This window comes from Cibotium barometz, chromosome 51, assembly GCF_041138505.1.
Source record: "Cibotium barometz isolate CiBa-2024 chromosome 51, ASM4113850v1, whole genome shotgun sequence".
In the NCBI taxonomy this organism is placed as follows: domain Eukaryota; kingdom Viridiplantae; phylum Streptophyta; class Polypodiopsida; order Cyatheales; family Cibotiaceae; genus Cibotium; species Cibotium barometz.
Window position 1 is genome coordinate 45,455,422 of NC_141096.1, and position 20,295 is coordinate 45,475,716.

The window sequence follows — 20,295 nt, forward strand, 5'->3', positions numbered from 1 at the left end:
CTCATGGATTTCAATGCTAGGACGGGTAGTTAGCAGGTCCCACTACTCGATCTAGATGACCCTATTAGACTATAGGTGCTGGACATCACTGATGACACGGGGCTGCAGAGATCATCATAGGACTGTGAGGAGGTCATGGTGTATGGGAGATATTTCATAGAGCTGGGAGCTGCACATGGTCTTGTTATCTATAACGGGATGTCCCGATGGCCCTCCTCCGATGCCCTCAGTGGCAGGAGGTACTAGTACCGTGGCCTACCTTATGGGATTGTCGCCTTTTGCACATCTTCTTGTCGACTTTTCCATCCTGCCACCCCCCTTTGAAGTTGACTATGCCTACGTCTCTTTCACTCTTATCTCCACACAACCCATCCCTCCGCTATCACCCCCCATCCCACATTACACCTAAGGTCCATTTTAATCATGAGCTTGACCTTGTTTACTCCAACCACATCTACCATGAACTCTAGGATGTTTGAACCTACTGTCCCCCTCTACCTACGGAGGCCTAGAGAGGAGAGGATCTACCGATTATGTCACACAGAGGTTGAGACAGAGGAGCATTATATATGCCATTGCCCAGTATACTATGAGATCCGCGAGAGGTTTCACTATTTGTTTCGTGAGGGATTTGGTCCACTCTACAGAATTATTGACTTCTTGGACTTTGCCTGGGCCTCTTCCTGCTTGAACTTTGGGACACTTTCTTGAGAGAGCTTCGGCCCCAGACACCTGACCCTTCCCTTGCCAGCCAACCATCACCCTCCGGCTGCTCTGGACCCACCTCGCCGGAGAGGAGTTACCTCGGACTGGGCCTCTGCATTCCAGCGTGCCCGATGCCCTTAGCCCCCTAGATGTCGGCCATGATCCTCTCATCAGCTCTAGATCGAGGACATGCTCCACCACCATCGAGCTACCTTTGCACGTGAGGTAGCTGAGGGAGGCCATACTCATTAGCCCCGTGCTAGATATTTTGGAGAGTGGTATACCATCTGTTGGGGGACTGATGCTCCTTTCATGTTTCGTGTTCTTGGTATTCCATGATGAGTTTCCATTGACAGTTTTGTCACCCCAGTGAAGTATCTATGTTTTGTTTCTTTTTTATTTTACATTTCATGATGAGATATGCCATGGACATTATTGTATCAATTTGGCCTCATATTCCCATTGGGTCTTTAGTAGATGCTTAATATATCTTTCTTTCTTTCTTTCTTTCTATCCTTCTTGCATAACCATAATCCAATGTACTCTACTAGGTATAATAACACCATGGCCAATAACATGAGGCAAAAGTGATGCTGACACTGAAATGCATACCCCACCTTTGGTCCCCGGTGCACAGGAGAAAAATTTGTCTAGAAAGGATCTTAGTAGTTTTACCACATTGAAACATATCCAATTTGTGCTCCTGCAAGAGCGACACTTCCATAGGTCCACCCGTAATGGGAAGGTGGAGCTGTTCCGTAATGAGGCACTTCCTTTTGGGAAGGTTCCCTAAATCCTGCACATTCCATGATATAATTCTCACGGTAAAGAGGAGGTTTTGATCTTGGACCCAAGCATGTGGCTCGTCGGAGTCTCGCCCCACCTCTCGTAATGCTGTAGGAAGGGGTAATCCTTGGAGCAAAGTCGAATGTCAGCATGTTCACTCTGTCTTGGGCTTTGCACTGTCTCTGCATATGTGCGCAATGCATGGGTGCCCTGCAGGAGACCATGGCATATATCTTGTTGCATATCTTGCAAGGCCTCGTAAGATGGCAACATATCTTTTGCATCCATACCATGTGTATCCTGAGTATTGTCCATCTAAAGCAAGGAGGACTCAACATAGTCATTTTGTCTTGATGCAACATCCTTCTGTGAGGATGATTGTGCAAATTCATCTCTTTGACCGAATACATCATCACTGTGTACATTGTCTTTGGGAAGGGCCTTGTCCTGTGCCCCAATGTTCCCACCCGGAGGGCGGCTGTGAGAGACGACCCACCACTCCTGGCGAAAGGTGGCCAAGGTGGAGCATTTGGCTGTGTAGCTTGGGGAGCGCGTTTGTGCCACCTCATATGACCCCTAGTGCTAGGGCAATTCCACACGCAAAGTGACCCATCAGGTGATAGAGTGGGCACTTGTTAGGTGTGCATGACGTCTCTATATGTTGCTTCAAGGGACAATTAAGTCCCAAAAGCAGCACAAAATGCTGAAAGGGCTTGTTGTCACGAGCCAACACCATAAGCCTGGGAATAGCATCAACCGAGGTAGTGAGTACCTCGACAGCACAAGTGGGAAAAGCTGGGATGGTGGGCACTTGTGGGACCAGCCCAAAGTCTGTCCCAATGGCCTCCAACGATGGCCAATAAGCAGAGGAAGCCTGGGAATTTGAGTTTAGTAGGGTAATGGTTCTAGTCTTCTTCTACAGGGTTGAAGTGGCTAGTGTAGGGTAGGAAGAAAATCTTCCTTGGGCCCAAAGGGAAGGGACTGCCCTAGAGCACTTCTGAGGCTGCGTCCTCTGCGTAATAAGCAGAGGAAGCCTGGGAATTTGAGTTTAGTAGGGTAATGGTTCTAGTCTTCTTCTACAGGGTTGAAGTGGCTAGTGTAGGGTAGGAAGAAAATCTTCCTTGGGCCCAAAGGGAAGGGACTGCCCTAGAGCACTTCTGAGGCTGCGTCCTCTGCGTCAATGTCTACCTGGAAGGGTAATGGTTCCGATCTTCCTTGATAGGGTCGGGTAGCTAGTGTAGGGTAGGAAGAAAATCTTCCTTGGGCCCAAAGGGAAGAGACTTCCCTAGAGCACTTCTGCCTCCTCTGTGTCAAAGTTTACTTGGAAGAATCCTCTCCCAAGTAGCCTTACATCTTTAAAACGGGGTGTGGAGTCGGAAGGCAATGGCACTAGTACCTAATCACGGGCTTGGATATAGGAAGGATGAGAGCCAAAGATTTTTCCAATGAGTGTCGTCTTGGTGTCTCTCAATTTGGGTGAAGAGAATCGCAAGTTCATCTTGTGAAAACTGGATGGTTCACCCGGCCGGATGGGGTTGATTAGCCATGATGCTAATCGGAGAGAAAGGCCGACTTGAAACGTGTCTGAGATTAATCCATTCTTGAGCTAGGCAGAGGAACGTGCAGAGAAGAGAAGAGAGGCGGGTGGGAAAGCAGAAAGGGAAGGAAAGGGCAGCGAAGAGGGCGGGGGTAGAAGAGGAGGCCAGGCAACGTAGGCAATAGAGGAAAGTGGGGCTAGCAGGGAAGTGGGGGTGGTAGAGGTGGGGAGAAAGCGAGGGTAGTAGAAGCGGGGGGGACTAACCCCGCGGCGCGGGGCCGCCGGGGGCGGGGGGGGGGCAGCCAAACAGTAAACAGGGTAGAGGGCAACGCGAGAGGAGAGGTGTGTACAGAGAAAGGCACAGAGGTGTGCAACGCTCACATACGGGAAGCTCGCGTGACCACAAGCATCCCTTGAGTACAGTTTGGACTGTCCTTTTCTCATAGTTGTTAGGTACGATACCATACGGTTCGTACGATACGATAGCGTACGGGAAAATACGGTATGATATAATTTTTTTTCTTATCGTACAATAAAATACGGTGTTTCAAAAAAATACTTATAAAATTAGGTATTTCCAATTGCAGATATGGAGTATTTTAGAAAGGAGGGAAGCATCATACTATAGAGGAACCTCAAACAGCCATAGATAAGCAAAAAAAAGACCATTACCTCTTGAATTTTTATTTTTATTTTGAAAAAGTCTGTACGATTCTGTACGGTATTCCATACGATAAGCCGTCGTACGCTGTACGGAAACAACCCTGTCTTTTCTCTAGCTCTCTCATGAGGACACTAACGAGATATTCTTGTTAGATCTTCTTGGCCTCTTGCGACAGATGAAACAGTGGCCTGGGAGGCCAGAGTTTTAAAATCAGGTCCCTCTGCAGACTAGGGAGTGAAATGACGTGAGACATTGAATGTGGGGAGGCGATGCAGATACGGAGGGATGGAATCCGAGCCGTTCGTGGAAGAACCGAAGCGGCAGTTTGGGGGTATTCCATCGCCCTCTCAATAGCACCACCTATCACTGAGAGGAGAGGAAGGTATTCCTTCCTGAGACTTGGAAAGCAGACTGCCACAGGAAAGCTTGAGACGCTAGCCAAAGGAATGGATGGCGGGTTGAAGCCGTGCTGCAAACTCGCAAAGAAGTCCTGGCCCGTATGCAGTGTGATGGGGCTCAACAGCATGACTTTGTCCGAAGCTGCAGGCGAATCGAACTCAACCTGGTAGTAAACACGCCAGGAATGTCTGTGATCTTTCGAGGCACGCCAGGAAGGCTTGCCCTGTCTGCACACCGGGTGGCTACCCACAATCTTGCATATACGAAAGTGGAGGCCTGCAGAGAGGGAACTGTCGAAGCAAGGAGCTGTTGGAGATCTTCTTCGGAAAAGGAGAGGCCAGGGATGGTGGATACTGACTCCGTGCTCGAGCCCACAGTCTACCTGGACTCTCCCCCCTCCATCTCCCTATGCCCGGTTGTTCTAGATCCTCCCTCTCCCCCCCTCCCAGCCTCTCCAGAGCACTCCCGTTGCCCTCCGGCAGTGCTAGATCTGGAGCGGCACCAGTCGGCCAGCTCCATCTACAGGTTGATTCATCATTTTTCGGAGCCAGTAGAGATGACCATTGTTGCCTCTCTTGTCCGGGGGCTTTCCCTTAGAGTTGCTAGGCGGCCCCCTAGAGTGTTGGGGCAGCCCATCACAACTACAGTTTTTTCCGGTGCGTCCTTGTTGATGGAGCTTGCATTTCGAGAAGACGATGGCCCTCCGGCTATGCCGGATCCGGCAATGCCAGTTGGCCAACTCTATCCGCCGCCGGTTGATTCATCATTTTTCGGAGCTGATAGAGATGACTTTTGCTGCCTCTCGGGTCAAGGGCAGGCCATAGAGCCTTCACATGATCTGCAAGACTTGCGCATCACAAATGTGCTTGCCCACCTTTGGCCTTTGGTACGGATGGAGTTGGGCGTCTTCGGCCTCGGGGATCGAGCTGGGGAGATGGTGTTCTCTAGCCTGGAGGTGCTACTTTTTGTTTTCCTACATGTTTCAGTGGCAGTACCACTTCCCCCATCCTATACAAATACGTGCACTGTGGAAGATGCAGTTCGGAGAATGCGTGGAATAGAGTGCGTCCACATGGAGGCCAAGATATGTGCCCATCTGGTGTGGCTTTGCGCCAGGACTGATGGTGATTACTCTCCATTGAAGCCCACGCCCAAGACTCTTCAAGTGGAGGGAAGTTACGGTAAGTTTCACTTCTCACCGCTCTTGGCTATGCGGATTGTCTCATGGAACATCCAGGGGTTCGGGAGCCCACAGTGCTTCCAGAGGTGTGGTATCCTTAGAGGAGCTCCAGAAAGAAGCAGTTGGGAGATCCATTGGCATTCTCTTCTTAGAGTAGCACCGTCATTCAGAGGGACGAACCCGTTGCTGTAGGAAGATCTTGTAGGGCAGGAGTCTCACCTTCTGGTCCCACTCTTTTGGCCCCTTCGGGACATAGGGTTTTGCCGGTAGTGGTGGACTTGGGCACTATTGTCGCTAGACGGGCTTAGTAGGTTACCATCAGGATAGGGGAGGACTGTGTTGGCAACCTGAATGTCTATTCGCCGAATGCAGCCTACAGAGCCACCTTCTGGTGTACAGTCCGTTAGCCCCATGCAAGCAGACGAGTGGGGATTTTAACATGCTAGAGACGGAGGATGATAGACTCGGAGGTGGCAGGGCCACGGCATGAAAGGAGTTGATCTTGGTGCTCAGGGGACAAGACCCTTGGCATCTTCCAGAGTTCAGATGTAGTCTCGGGAGTCTTTAATTCTCCGGATCTGACAGCAGGAACACGAACACTGGCCCTAACCTATCCAAACTCGATCGGTTCTATGTTGACGAGTGGGCTTGTGGGCGTGGCAGGATGAATTGTATGTTGGCTGGCACTACTTTTTCTGACCATGTTCCGGTTATTCTCTCCCTGGATGACCCTTGGAGACAAGACAGACAAATGACTACCGGGATTCCAGATAGCCTCATTCAGGACCTAGAGATATGTAACAGGATAGAGGGGATTTGGGGGAGGTTGGATTTTCGCTCAGGAGCAGCTACTAGAGCTTTGGATGCACGCTTTTACACGAGGCAGTGCAGAGGAGATTGGCTGGCTTCCGAGAGCAGGAGAGTATTCGTTGCAAGGGTCTTACCTCTCTATAATAGTGGCTTCAAGAGAGTGCAACAGATAGCCCGTGGATTGAGGGTCAGCTGGATGCCGCCCGTGCGGAGCTCAGATCCATTGAAGAGCGGCGAGTGGAGTATAAATACCATGCTAGAGCCTCTTTTTGGATGCAAGTGGGAGATAGGATCACTGGAGATTTCTTTGTTGAGATTGCACGCCTGCATAGACTAAGAGAGGATATCCTCATGTTGCGAGGCCTAGATTGATCCATGTTTACACACCCTTTGCATGTGAGAGCCATTGCGACAGATTTTTTTCAGCACTCTTCTCACCGGTGCTCGCATTTCTGCATAGGTGATGGATGTGTGAGCATGTATGGTGACACACAAGAAAGGTGGTGCCGCACTCTCTTAGGACTTTCCTCTTGAGTCCCTTCACAGCTGAGGAGTTGGCAAAGGCTACGACGGCATTACTGCAGGGCGAATTTTCGGGAGAGGATGGTCATCCAGCCTCTTTGATCTCATGGAAGGTGGCATGAGGGCTGTCTTCAATGAGATAATGGTTACACGAGCCATGCCGGAGATGTTGTCGGAGGGTTTGATCCACTTGATTTTCCCAAAGAGGGATGTGGCAGATTGGAGATCCCGGCAGTGGAGACCGATCACCCTCCTAGGGACTGTCTACAAAATTCTGGCCAAGGCCATTAGCCAGAGATTGCAACCCTTTCTCCCCGACTTGATTCATGGTACACAGACAAGTTTCGTTCAGGATTGGAATAATCTGGACATCATCTTCACCTTCTCAGAGGCGACCGCACTGGCAAAGATGCAGTAGCAGGATTTGATTTTGCCCCTTAATTTCGAGAAAGCCTATGATAGTGTAGATTGGGGCTTTCTGGAGGGGACAATGTGCACGATGGGTTTCTTGGAGGATTGGGTTCGATGTATCGGGACTTTACTCGTCTTCTCATAGCCAGGTTGTTATTCAGGGTGCTAGAGGTGATAGATTTCTGCTTTCACGATCAGTCCGGTAGGGGTGCCCTCTTGCAGCTTAATTCTTCCTGTTCGCTGTTGAGGCCATGAGCGGTTTTCTCTCTGCCTAGGAGACCGGACTCCAGAGATTGCGTCTCCCCATTCGAGTATAGGAGGAGCTTCTTGATTCCGAGTTCGTCGACGACACAACAACATACCTGTCGAGGGCTGAGGGGAACCTCCAGAGATTCCCTGAGGTGATTGAGATTTTTTGTCGTGCATCCGGAGCACAGATGAATTGGCACAAGTCGTGTGGATTTTGGTTTGGCTCATCGTCTACCCCAACTTGGCGTCCAGTTGAGGCTTTTTAGTGGGTCCCGAGGGGCACTCTAGTTCGTTATCTTGGATGCTAGGTTGGCATCGGCATCTCCCGTGAGCATCAGCTTGCCCCCCTTCTTTTGAGCATTTAGAAGAAGCTATTATATAGGAGTTCGGCCCACCGGGAAGTGGTGGCGACGAACCTAGTTCTTCTTGGCACCATGTGGTACATTACCGCTTGGTGGTCTTTCTGCCGAGCATGTATTGGCTATGTTCAACGTTTGATTCAGAACTTTCTGTGGGCTGGCAGTGATGGGAGACCGGCTAGGGCGAAGGTGGCTTGGAGATTAATCATTCAGCCGCAATGCAAAGGGGGCCTGGGCATCATCGACCCATGCATTCAAGGCAATGCCCTGCAAGTTGATTGTTCAAGGTCTTCTTTTGGGCACTGAGCCTTGGAAAGACTTCGTCTTCGCTAGGATCTCCACTCGCACTCCGACCGTGGGGGGCCCCTGGCCTCAGAGCACGAGATGGATATTCATAGAGATGCGGGCACGTGGCTTTAGCCTGGCATTTGAGGATAGATTTGCATCCAGTCTCTTTCGTGCTTGAATTCATCTCAACCTGGTCTAGTAGCCTCCGAGGAGAAGCTCCGACAGCCCCTGATCTGGAATCCTTTGGTCTATTTGCCTAGCGGTCACATGCTTGGGGCTTGCCCACATGTATCGTGGGGAGCCTTAAGTACGGGCCTTGCTAGATCACTTGGAGATTGGCTTGCATTCAGGCAACTACCCCTAGAGGCTAAGGAGAGAGGCCTTATTGGGATCTGGGGCAGAGAGTGACTTAGCCTCGACATTGACTCTTCCATCCCATTGAAGTGGTTGGCCTTGATACCAGATCCTTCTCCTCTACAGTGGCTGGGAGTGTTCAGCAAGCACCGTATACCCCTCGCAATTCATGTAGCGGACGAGTACTTCGCTTTACTCACCTTCTCTATTGGGTTTCATGTCAGACTGGAGAGATTAGAGACCCCCTTAGAGGACCTCAATGGATGTACCTTGCAGAGGGTGAGGGTGATTGGTTTTCATGCACAGCATTGACCCTCCAGCGGCCAAGGTGGCCAAAGAGAGACTATGGCGGCTATGGATGTGGGAGGGCCGGCCTATTATGAGTCTCCTGCGGGACCCGGGAGAGTGGACATGACAGAATCCAGAGGACAGAGAGGAGTCGTCGGGTACCCGCTTCTTTCCCTATTGCACGGCTGGGCAGCAGGATTCAGTTGTTAGAGGTGGAGAGCACTCCAGCAGACAGCAACAGCAGCACAATGGCAGTCCCAAGGCCTCCCGTGGCATTTTCTTGCAGATTTCTAGAAGCGGCTGTGGGACAGCTTTCGACCGCGGAAGATCACCCTTTTGATGTGGCAGTTGGCACACTGGAGCTTAGCCGTTGGCACTTGATTGGCCACTGGGGGCAGACGCTACCCATCTTCTCTATGGATCAGGTTCCTGCCCGCCGGTATTGTTACGGGGGGCACTGTTGCTTGGGCCATTGAGGCCGTGATCATCATGCCGTATGAGGAGGAAAGTGGGGAACTAGCTCTTCAGGTCTCACCTTCATATTTCCACTGTGTGAGTTCCAACTGCACCTATTGGTCGTTGGACCCCAGGTTCTGGCCAGAGATGGGAGATTTGCAGCAGTATAGCCGCGTGGCACATTTGGAGAGCTCGATGCAGCGAAGCCGTCGAAGGCACCCTCTATCTGGAGCATTTGGCTCGATATCATTCATACCCTCAGAGGTCAGTGGGGGCAGCTTAAGGGTAGCTCAGACTGTGCGAGGAAGCATCGGAAGGCCTTCCTCAGGATCTAGCAGCACGGTTCCTTTCTTACAAATACTGGTGGCAAGCCCACTTGGCATTACAAACCACTTGTGTGGTTATTTCCTCCTTGCTGCATTGTATGAGATAGCCTTCTCCCCCTAGAGCAGCCAGCTGGAGAAGTAGTGCATCCTTCCCTTCATCTTGATTTGCGTTTCCCTTTGGAGACGGGTTTGTACTTGGCCATTTTGGCTGTTTTATTGGTAACTAATAGAAGGATCTTTTTCCCGAGAAAAAAAGAAGACAATGTTTGGTTGTGTCATGTTTATGCATATAACTTATAATGTCTACACTTCTTATTTAGATACCTGTTCACAGATATGAACTTTGGAAACCTTATCTTCGAGCAATGATGGAACGGGACATGAAGGCTGTGAGTGATGGGACCAAAACAAAAGCTGAGGTGTTGGAGACCTCTTTGCGTCAAATGAAGGAGTGCTTTGTTGATGTAAGTTTAAACATTTTAGAAAGGTTACTTCTTAGCATTCTTCTTGAAGTTGGGAGCAATTTTTTTCCGGTGCATTGGTTTTTTTTAAGTGTGCATGCAAGGCTTATTATAGAAAACTCTCTGAAGTACAAGTATATGAGGTGCAAGATATGAATGTTGTCACATGGCAAGATTTTGAGATTGTAAATATTCGGCTATTTTCATTCATTGAATTAAAGTTCAAGAAGAAAAGTGGAGGCATATGCACATCGAATACAACAAGAGACATAAACAATACATATTGCAACAGGAGAGTCGGACTTGTTTCAAGTAGGCTTAGTTTGGAGAGTGGGGGAAGTTTTGACCATTCTACTGCTGCTTCTGTTTGCTGAGGAATTTTGGAGGGGGAGAGGGGGCAGTTGACGGGTCATTTTTAATGGGATGAGCCCATATGTGCTAGTAGACCAGTTTTTTACAGCTGCAGCCTGTGCTCTTTGCTACTAGCCTGCCTGTTATTTGTCTAGCGTGGCCCAGTTGTTTTCCAGCATCTACATGCTGTCTATATTGACCATGAGTTGTGACTAACTTACTGGTTGAAATTATGCTGTAGCTCTTTGATGATGTAGGTGCATAAAAGTCAAGGAATCCCAGTTACTTCCCAGCATCGACGTGCTGCGTATATAGGCCACGAGTTGTGACTAACTTACTGCGTTGAAACTATACTGTAGCTCTGTGATGATGTAGGTGCATAAAAGTCAAGGAATCCAACCTTTGAGTCACTATCCTTGATTAAAGACCATCCTGCTCAGGCAGGGATGATGATGATGCCTGAGCCAATGACGGTGGGAAGGATTCTAATATACTGGAGCCATACTATGCTAGTCATCACTTGTGTAATGTGTGTTGTGTGCCAGCTCACGTTGTGTGGAAAAGTGTATTTCAGCTATGTGAAGGGCAATTAAAAATAAAAGCTTGGCATATCAATTGAATGGGAATACTAGTTTGCATCGTTATGTTAATTATAACTTTGCAGATGAGGTAAAGGAAGTTAAAGGGTATGCTTTCAACTGGGGCAGTGCAATTATATCTTGGATGAGTGATTTAGTAACCCACCATTACTTTATCCTCAAGTGAAGCCAGGCAGCATCTGTGGCTAACCTGCTAAAGATCTGCAGTGAGATCCAAGAGAGTTTGGATGATCTATTGATGCTGAGACGAGTTTTCAGGTGCTGCTACTTTTTGAGCCATATACATCTGATATCTTCCACTTTGGTCTCAACAAGGTGGCCTTATTGGGAGGATGTTTATGTTTTCCAGCATATACATGTCTTCTTTTGGAGGAGGCACTAGAGTCTAGAGTTTTGGCAGAAGCTGTAAGGTCTCCCTTTTCTTTTGGTTGATCGCTCGTGATGCATTCCTGGTTCATCAATGGAGAACTGTCATAGGCGCTTCACCTGATTGTCTGAGGTGTGGTCCCTTGCAGAGTAGAAATGTGCTGCGCCTGATTGTCTGAGGTGCCCTCACAGAGTAGAAAAGGCTGAGAAAGAAAGAAAGAAAAAAAGAAAACTTTTAGCAGTTGTGAAAGAGAAAAAGACACTGAGACCAGAACCTGAGTATTATGTGAGACACGATATCGCAGTGGACTGATCATGCCATTCATGCAGACAGGCATAATGAAAATCATTTCCCTGGAGCTAGCTCCTCAATAACCATTCCAATCACTTTACTCAGCTGTAGATTGTAGCCACCCTGGCTGCCCATGGGACTGCACAGGTCAAAAAGTGCAAGTCTGTGCCGGTCAAAAGTAGCAAAGTGGAACGCCCGTTCTGGTTAAGTGACACAGCTCTCATTTTGGATCCACTTCTCCAGCTGTCATTGGCATCACAATGGTGGGGCTACCTACCCAACAGTTACCTCTGTGATCAGTGCAACAACCTGCAGCCGGTATACCAACTTGCATGGCATCTACACTGATGGTGGTATTCGTATCTACCACGGATGGCGGTATTTCCAGATTAGGTGATGTCCACCGTGGAAGATGGGGAGCTTGCAATATACAAAGAGGCCACCTTTGGGACTAACTGGGGGCTAGTTCGTTTGTTAGTATGCTTATTGGTTTGCGAGCCATAGCTTCTTGTAACATCTTTTCATAACTAGTCGTTTGGTTGTTTTCAGTGTGTCTGTGTGTGTCGATTCTCTTAACTGTGTTAAGTGAATTTGCACATGTGGTCTAGTGGTGTTCTTTACTGTGGTGTCTCTCTGGATTGCTCTTTGAGTGTCAAGTGGTGGTGCCCAGGCACACTTAAGTGGTAACACAGGGTTTCACTCTAGGATAGTATAACCTCAGGAGGTGTCACACAGCAAGGGCGGTGTGCACTACTCTTTCCCGCTAGTCTGCTACATAGATACTGATTGGGAGATTGTTGGGAGAGTGGTAGGTTTTGAGATCTTTTCATACAGATACCATTGAGGGCATGGAGACTTTCCAAATTCAGGCACTGTCAGATACTACATATACTCTGGCATCCATATGGAAAAAGATTAAGGGACCGTCCAGGACAGCCCAATATAGGTGGGAGACTTTCATGCCTGGAGAGAGAGTCCATTCTTTTCTGATGTGGGCTCTTATATTTCGCGGGGGCATTGCAATTGGCTCTGTTAGGAGTAATCTTACTCTTTGCAAGTCCTTTCTCTACAAAAGAACCTCCAATGTATGATTTTCTTTAACACTTGATAGAAGTTCCCTTTCTGGGAAAAAAATGGTGTAAAACTTAATTGACAAGTAATAATGTGTAAACAGAACTGGCGGGGATTCTGTCATAAAGTAGCTGAGGTCCTCTCTCCACAACCACGCAAGTGAACTATATGTTATGTAGTTTGGCCGCCTTCATAATATAGACATAGAGTTAGAAATTTTCAGCCATACTTTTTTTCAGTAGTTTCTATAGTTGCATCACATCTAGAGGATAGAGAAGGAGATCCTATATCTGTTCTCCATTGGTTTGGTTTGGTCATGGCTGAGAGAACAAGATATAAGGATAAACATTCAATAGCACTGTCTTCACAGGAAACTCATGAAGTGGATAAGTGCTGAACTTAAACAAATTCTGAACTGCAATCTTCATTGGAATCAAAGTTTGGCGCGTCTGGGTTGATCTAGATCTATGTTAAATGCTTTTAGAGAATGGAATTTCTTCTTGCCAGTTGAAGAGGCTCCTGATTTTCATTTGAAAGGGACTCCTAATTTCTGATCTGCCATGAGCATTGTTCCAGAAAGATTTTGTAAATGTAAGCATTGCTTTCTTTATGTAAGGATTTTAGTCGCTTTTTTGAGAGTTAACAGTACAATGTTTCCTCTCTGCCTGAAGTTAATTTTTACAGAAAATTTCGTGTTGCTGTTTTGCCCTGTGGTAAGGTGTTCTTACTGCTGGAGGGATGGGTGTGGGAGGGGAAGGAGAGGCCCAGGGGTGCAGCCCGACCGCGGGGAGGGGGGGGGGGGTTGTAGAGGGAGATGAGTGTTGGTTTGAAAGTTTAAAGCAATAGAAGAAGTATGAAATAGTATGGCTGATAATAATCGTCACCTCTTGAGTGCAGGCGAAGCTACACAAGGCAAAGCTGTTCGAAGCAATGGAGCTGTTCTTTGAGAGGCAAGTCTCTAGGACTCCTGGCATTTTGTTTTTTGTGTGAAATTTGTAACAGGGCACTTCAGGTGGGCCTTGGAAATGGTAATTTGAGAAGAACACTGAACTCTGTAAAAGAGCAACAGCTGTGATGGTAACTTCTGTTGGTATTGCTTCACCTATTTTGTCCGTTGGCTAGTTCTCATATCAAGTCAAGCTTCAAGAAGTGGAGCATATATAAATCTTCAACGATTGTTGAAACCAATTCTCTTTCCAAAACAATTCTCATACATCATATAGTATTTCTGAAAAGTAAACGTGCCTTTAGCAGGCTTAAACTTCCATAGAGTTCACTTCTTGAAAACCTGAGTCTTGAATAAGCTGAGTGGGTCTATGAGACCAAAAGTGATACAATAGTGTCCATGTAATCTCATCATGGCACAAAAGAAAACAAAGACTAGAGCTATGAGCTGGGAATGTCAAATCCGAGCCATATGATACAAAATGCGACCATCATCATCATACAGCCTATGGAGGTAATCCCCCCGGTAGGAGGAGGGGGCCATTAAGGATATCAAGCATGGGTTCCATGTAATCTGATCATGGCACAAAAGAAAACAAAGACTAGAGCTATGAGCTGGGAATGTCAAATCCGAGCCATATGATACAAAATGGGACCATCATCATCATACAGCCTATGGAGGTAATCCCCCCGGTAGGAGGAGGGGGCCATTAAGGATATCAAGCGTGGGTTTAGCTTGTCTAAGGCTCTGCAGATCCGCTCGGCATGGGAAGGTGCCTTTTTGCCTCCCCAAGATCTCCTCAAGTTGGGGCTGATTTCTGTGTTGCTGGCGAGGTCTAGGCAGTTTGGGACATCGGGCTCGCTACAGCCGTGGCCCGATCTAGAGCCACACCAAAGTGGGGTCTGGCGGGGGGTGCTCAATGAGGCTGTGGGTATGTCATCCATGGTTTGTGTGGCGTCCTCTGATGGTCGGAAGAACTAAGTGACGGTCGCCTGGGATGTCTTCCACGAGGTCTCCCTGTAGCGATGAAGCTCTAGTAAGAAAAGGCATAGGCACCGCTGATCTGGGTAATCCATGATCCTGGATCAGGGTCTAAACCCCACTCTGAAGTGACAGTGGAACCTCCCTCGAATCTCATAATATACAGTGCACGTGCATATGAAGTGCGCCTCTGACTCGATCTCCCGCTGGCACATAGTGCATAACCTTTCCTCACGAGGTATCTGCATGACTCTCCTTGTCTCTATCCTTTGACAGTGCGATGACACCCGCAACTGGCCCACTGCAATCCACATGGCATGTGACATGTATATGTCAAGGTATCTGGCCCTCAGTATGAAACCATCCTTTGTAAGCCTCATGAAAGTATCCATGTAGTACAACCGTTTGTGTGAGAGTTGCTCATGTGTTGTGATCTAGGTATCTTGTATGTATAGTTGCAATAAATCATATTTGATCACCTGGTTCTTGTCGTCCTGAGAGAGCATGATGAATGGGGAGTCCGGGCCATACTGGAGTGGGGGAAGGCGATCCATCCTGAGTCCCTGCCTCATGAACCAGGTGCATACTCGGCTATAACATGACTTGTGCCCATCTACCGCTAGCTACTGGGAGGACTGTAGGGCGATCCTCGGGAGTCTCCAGGGGGCCATGGCACTGATCCTATGAATGTATGACTGTCTGGAAGAGTGCCTCTATTGCCATGGGTGTTGTAGCAAAATCTACCAGGATAATGTCATGTGGGACCAATGGTTTGCTGCATATTTTCCAATGGCTATGCGAGCATCCCTCCCCGTAGGAGCTCCTTTGTGACCCTTGGCTGTCTTTTGTCGTCACTGTGGGATCCCTTTAAGAGGTTGTTCGAAGTTCGAACACACACAAACACATAAGTGGGTGTTTACTCCTTTGGTAGTGGATGTTCACACATGCACACATATAGACATATTACCATACTTATATGAATGGGTTCACACAGGTAAGACCTTGATTCCCAACAATTCCCTCTCTCCCATTCGGTCCAGCAAGGTTGTCCGCTTGCACATGCCCTTTCTTTTCTTGTTTGTAGTTGAGGTCATGAACAATTTCCTCTTCGCTTAGGAGACCGGTTTACAGGGGTTGCGCCTCCCTATCCCTTCACAGAAGGAGATGCTTGACTCAGCATACGTGTCAGCAGATGAGAGGAATCTCAAAGATTCATTGATGAGATAGAGATCTTCTGTCGTACATCCGGCGTACAGATCAATTGGCACAAGTCGTGTGGATTTTGGATCGGCTCCTCGCCCGCCCTGACTTGGAGGCTAGTTGAGACTTTACAGTAGATCGCGAGTGGCACTCGTGTTTGTTATCTTGGAAGCCATGTTGGTATTGACATTTCCCCGGAGCAGCAACTAGCCCCTCCTCTTTTGAGCATTTAGAGGAAGTTGTTATATTGGAGTTCAGCCAGGCTTTCCCTAGCTAGCTGAGTCGTGGTGGCGAACTAGGTTCTTCTCGCCACCATGTGGTACATCACTTCTTGTTGGGCCTTCTGGGCCTTCTCCCAAGCGGGCATACATCAGTTAGGTTCAACGATTGATCCGCAGCTTCATCTAGGCCAGTAGTGATGGGAGTCCAGCGCGCGCCAAGGTGGCTTGGAGAGTGATCATTCAGCCTTGCCAGTGGGGAGGCCTAGGCATCATTGATCCCTCTATCCAGAGCCAAGCCCTACTAGGCAAGCTGATTGTTCGTGGACTTCTTCCGGGTGGTGAATCCTTGAAGGATTTTCTCTTAGCCCAAATCTCAGCCCGCACACCCGTTCTGGGTTGCCCTTGGCCCCAGATTTGAGATGGATCTTGTGCCTGTGGTTTTATCCCCTCATTCAAGGACAGATTTGCAATCAGCCTCCTTCGAACTTGGGACCACCTTAGACCGGCCCTTCAGCAGTCCTCCCCAGATTCAGCAGAGGAGTGCCTCTGGCAGCCCTTGATATGGAAGCATTTGGTTTGGCTACCGAATGAGCATGGGCACAAGGCAGTCTCTTGTAGATTGGCTACTTTTCAGACAGCTTCCCCGCCACCTGGAGACCCAAGCAAGGAGCCTTGTTGGGATACGAGGCAGGGACAGACTCGCCTTGACATCAACTTTTCCATCCCTCGAGAGTGGCTTACCCTGATATTGGACCCTTCTCCCCCCGCATTGGCTGGAGTGTCCATGAGACACGACATACCTTTGGTAGTGCAGGGTGCTGATTAGAGTTCAGCCGTCCTTACTTATTCTATTAGACCTCATGGCAGACCTGTAGAAGCAGAGCCCCCTTCTGAGGACCTGAATGGATGCACTTTACAGAGAGTGAGTGATTGGTTTTCACGAGCATGGTTGGCACATCGACCCTCCACTGTTCAAGGTGGCTAGAGGGGTCTTTTGGTGTTTATGGTTGTGGGAGAGCCACCTACTCACATGCCTTCAGTGGGACTCAGGAGAGTGGAGTTGGCAGGATCCCTTTCCTAGGGAGTAGGCTCCCGACTCCCCCTTCTTTGAGTACACAACACGGTTGGGCCGTAGGATTCAGATGCCTGAGATTGAGGGCACCCCAGCAACTGCAGGGCAGTGGGCAGTCCCAGGGTCTCTCTTTATAGTTTCTTTCGGATTTTAGGAAGAGGGTGTGGGTCACTCTTTCTGTGGCAGTTAGCCCACAAGAGCCTCGCGGTTGGCACTTAGTTGGCCATAGGAGGTAGATCATTAGTCTTTTTGAGGTGTGGCCATTTACAAGAGTCCCAACATCATTGTCTCTCGGATTGCCCGAAGGCTCAACAGGTTTGGCAGAGGTTTCTCCACATCTTCACGATGAATTGGGCTCCCCCGCACAGTTGTTATGGGTATGGTTGCTTGGGCCACAGAGGCCAAGGTAGCCATGGCATATGAGGAGGATAGTGGGGGACTGGCACCGTAGGTTGCTTATCATTAGATCTTGATAGCTCGAGTTGCGGTTGCCTCTTCTATTCGCTGGACCGTAGGCTCCTGCAAGAGATGGGAGATTTGTACCAGTATTGCTCCATGGTACATTTAGCAAGGCAATCGCGGGCACCATCACCCCACCAGCGGAGTCCATCCGGAGCATATGGCTCGATATCATTCATACCCTAAGTGGACACCGGGGAAGCTTCAAGGTGGCTCTAATCGTATGGAGAAGTGCCATGAGGCCTTCTTGCGGACTTGGCAGCATGGCCTTTTTCTTAGTGATAGTGGTGATGAGCCCACCTGGTATATACACCACGGGTATGTCCCCCCCCCCCCCCCCCCCCCGCGGCTTTTTTTTCCCCCTTGTCACTTTGATTATTGCTCTCTCGACAGAGCTGATTTTGCACTTACCGTGCATGGCTGTTTTTCTTGGTAACTAATAGAAGGATCTCTTTTCCGGGGAAAAAAATCTATTATCTAGATTATGTTCCCAAAAGAAGTTATCATTAGGGCGGCCACTAGTGAATATTGAACAAACCTAAAACATACCTATTGTCTGCCGCGGCGGCGATGAGGCCTGCTGATGAGACCCTGAATATTCCAACTGATGATCCTTATTATGAACATACAATTAACTGCAATTGAAATATAGCGCAATCATCAAGACCATCAACACTGCACTGGGGGTCAAAGATGGGCTGATGATGCTGCCGTACAGCTTGGTGATGGTGCCTTTGCAAAATGATGACGATGGAGAGGAGACGGAGGCTGGTCGACCCTTCTTGGACATTCACCACCGTTGGTGCCAAGTGTTGGGCAATTTCTTGCCACTTGGTAGTGATGCCCACCCTCATTAATCATGGGTGCCCAAATTTATAAGTTGTCTGTCTCGTTTTTAATGGAGTGTGAACCAATCATGTACACATTGGCAATATAACCATATTAATTACAAAACCCATAAAAGGATAGCAATCAGTCACCAACAAGTTCAGCACGTGCGCCCATTAGGTTGGCAAGGGTCTTCAATCCGATAAACATCGCCTGCATTGAATTCAATCAATGTCCACACCAAAAGACAAGTTCACCCTTGATTGAATTTGCCCTGCCTCCACCTGCTTGCGCCCTGCCTCCTCCTTGGCCTCCGCTCCGCTCCTGCCCTACTAACGCCCCCCCGCCGCTTCCTCCTTGCTTTCACCTGCCTCTTCCTCCCCCCGCCGCCTCTTTCATTTAGCAGCAATTTTTTATTTGGATTCAAGTTGGCCACCCACTGTCGATTGGCTTGATGGCTTGTGCCACAACGAATCTTTCGTCACCCCCATAGGCCGAGAGGATCATTAATTTTTCAGAAGACGAGCTTGCCTTTGTTCAACACGATATTGACATTGAGGTCTAGACCACCCTTGTTGCGAGAGTTTACGATTCCCACCCCTCTTGTTCGCAGGCCCATCAATGGCTTCTAGCAGCTCTCCCTTCTGAGCTGATTGTGCATGTCACCATTGAGCTATCTAATGGTCCTCTTATCTTCTTGTGTGAGCTTTGGGCTCTGGATGAGCATACTCCGTAGTGGTGCTCCATCGCTAGGACTGGCACGGCGTGATTCGTAGTGCCAGGGACGGGTGGATTACACACGGTGTATGTTTCTGGATTACCACCGCTAGGACTGGCACGGCGTGATTCGTAGTGCCAGGGACGGGTGGATTGTACACTGTGTGTGTACCTGGAATTGACTTTCCGGTGGGCCTGTTGGTGCCCGGAAATGTCAAATATTGTGCAAGTACATGAACGGAGATTATCCTTTAACAATGTTGCATTGTGCACTCATGTTTGCCTGCCTTTGAAATGTTTTCGCGTGAACTGGTTTCGTTTGCATGCTTGACATGTGTGTCTAGCTCAGGGGTCGGGGACGCCCTCCCGTGAGCCGTGGAATGCCTTGTCTTCTGATAGGTTTTGTGGCGTGTGAACAGGTGGGAAATCCTTATTTTAATAAGAGTTTTAAGTTATAAGTTTTTTAACTTACAGGTTTCATACTTCATTAAAAGTAGGTGGACACTTTATAAGTGTGGGCACCTTCTTTTGGCCTGGGCACCCTTTTATAGCATGTGGGGTGGGGGTTGGCCACCTACCCCACCTACCACACCCAATCCTTTGCATGGGAGGAAGGCGCCTCACTTCCAGCCCTCTCCCTTGCATTTTGGAGAAAGAAAACACAACTGCTTGCTGGGATTTAGAGAAAACAGGCTGGAGCACTCATTTTTTTGCTGATTCTGGTCGTACAGCAGGTACAGGAGGTACAACAGCAGGTACAGCAGGTGCAGTACCATCATTATTTGCTGATTCTGGTCGTACAGCAGGTACAGCAGGTACAATACCATCATTATTTGCTGATTTTGGTCGTACAGCAGGTACATCAGGTACAGTACCATCATTATTTGCTGATTCTGGTCGTACAGCAGGTACAATATCATCATTATTTGCTGATTCTGGTCGTACAGCAGGTACAGTAGGTACAGCAGTAGGTACAACAGGTACAGCAGGTACAGTACCATCATATTTGCTGATTCTGGTCGTACAGCAGGTACAGCAGGTCAAACCAGTGGGGTTATCCGCGTGGATTTAGGACATACGCATTTCCTACAAGTGGCCCAGGTTGTTTCACTCTTCCTACTGGCTGTACGGTGGCTCCAGAAGATTTTCATCGCGAAGAATGAGGAATTCTCCTGCTCTCCTATGTCTGGACTCCTCTTCCATTCACCGAGTCAACTCCGTGAGGGTGCCCCATCGCTAGGACTGGCACGGCGTGATCCGTAGTGCCAGGGACGGGTGGATTGCACGCAGAGTGTGACTCTGGAAGGTGCTATGGACGGGGCAGCCCTTGGTGACTGCAGACTCGGCATCAACAAACATGTTTGGGTTTGATACTTTGTTTTTTTCATCGTGCATTG

General features: G+C 48.6%; 1 protein-coding gene across 8 annotated transcripts in view; it reads left to right on the top strand.

The window, feature by feature from the left end:
* TOP3A (topoisomerase 3alpha) overlaps nucleotides 1-20,295 on the top strand; it is a 192,042-nt gene that overhangs the window by 100,091 nt on the left and 71,656 nt on the right. For all 8 annotated transcript variants that reach the window (XR_015264278.1, XM_086788003.1, XM_086788005.1 and 5 more), the window contains 2 exons: nucleotides 9,669-9,798; nucleotides 13,372-13,424. Coding sequence is in view for 7 of the 8 variants with exons in the window: in XM_086788003.1 (XP_086644129.1) it covers nucleotides 9,669-9,798; nucleotides 13,372-13,424 (183 nt within the window). In the remaining variant the exon portion in view is untranslated. The remainder of the gene's footprint in view (nucleotides 1-9,668; nucleotides 9,799-13,371; nucleotides 13,425-20,295) is intronic.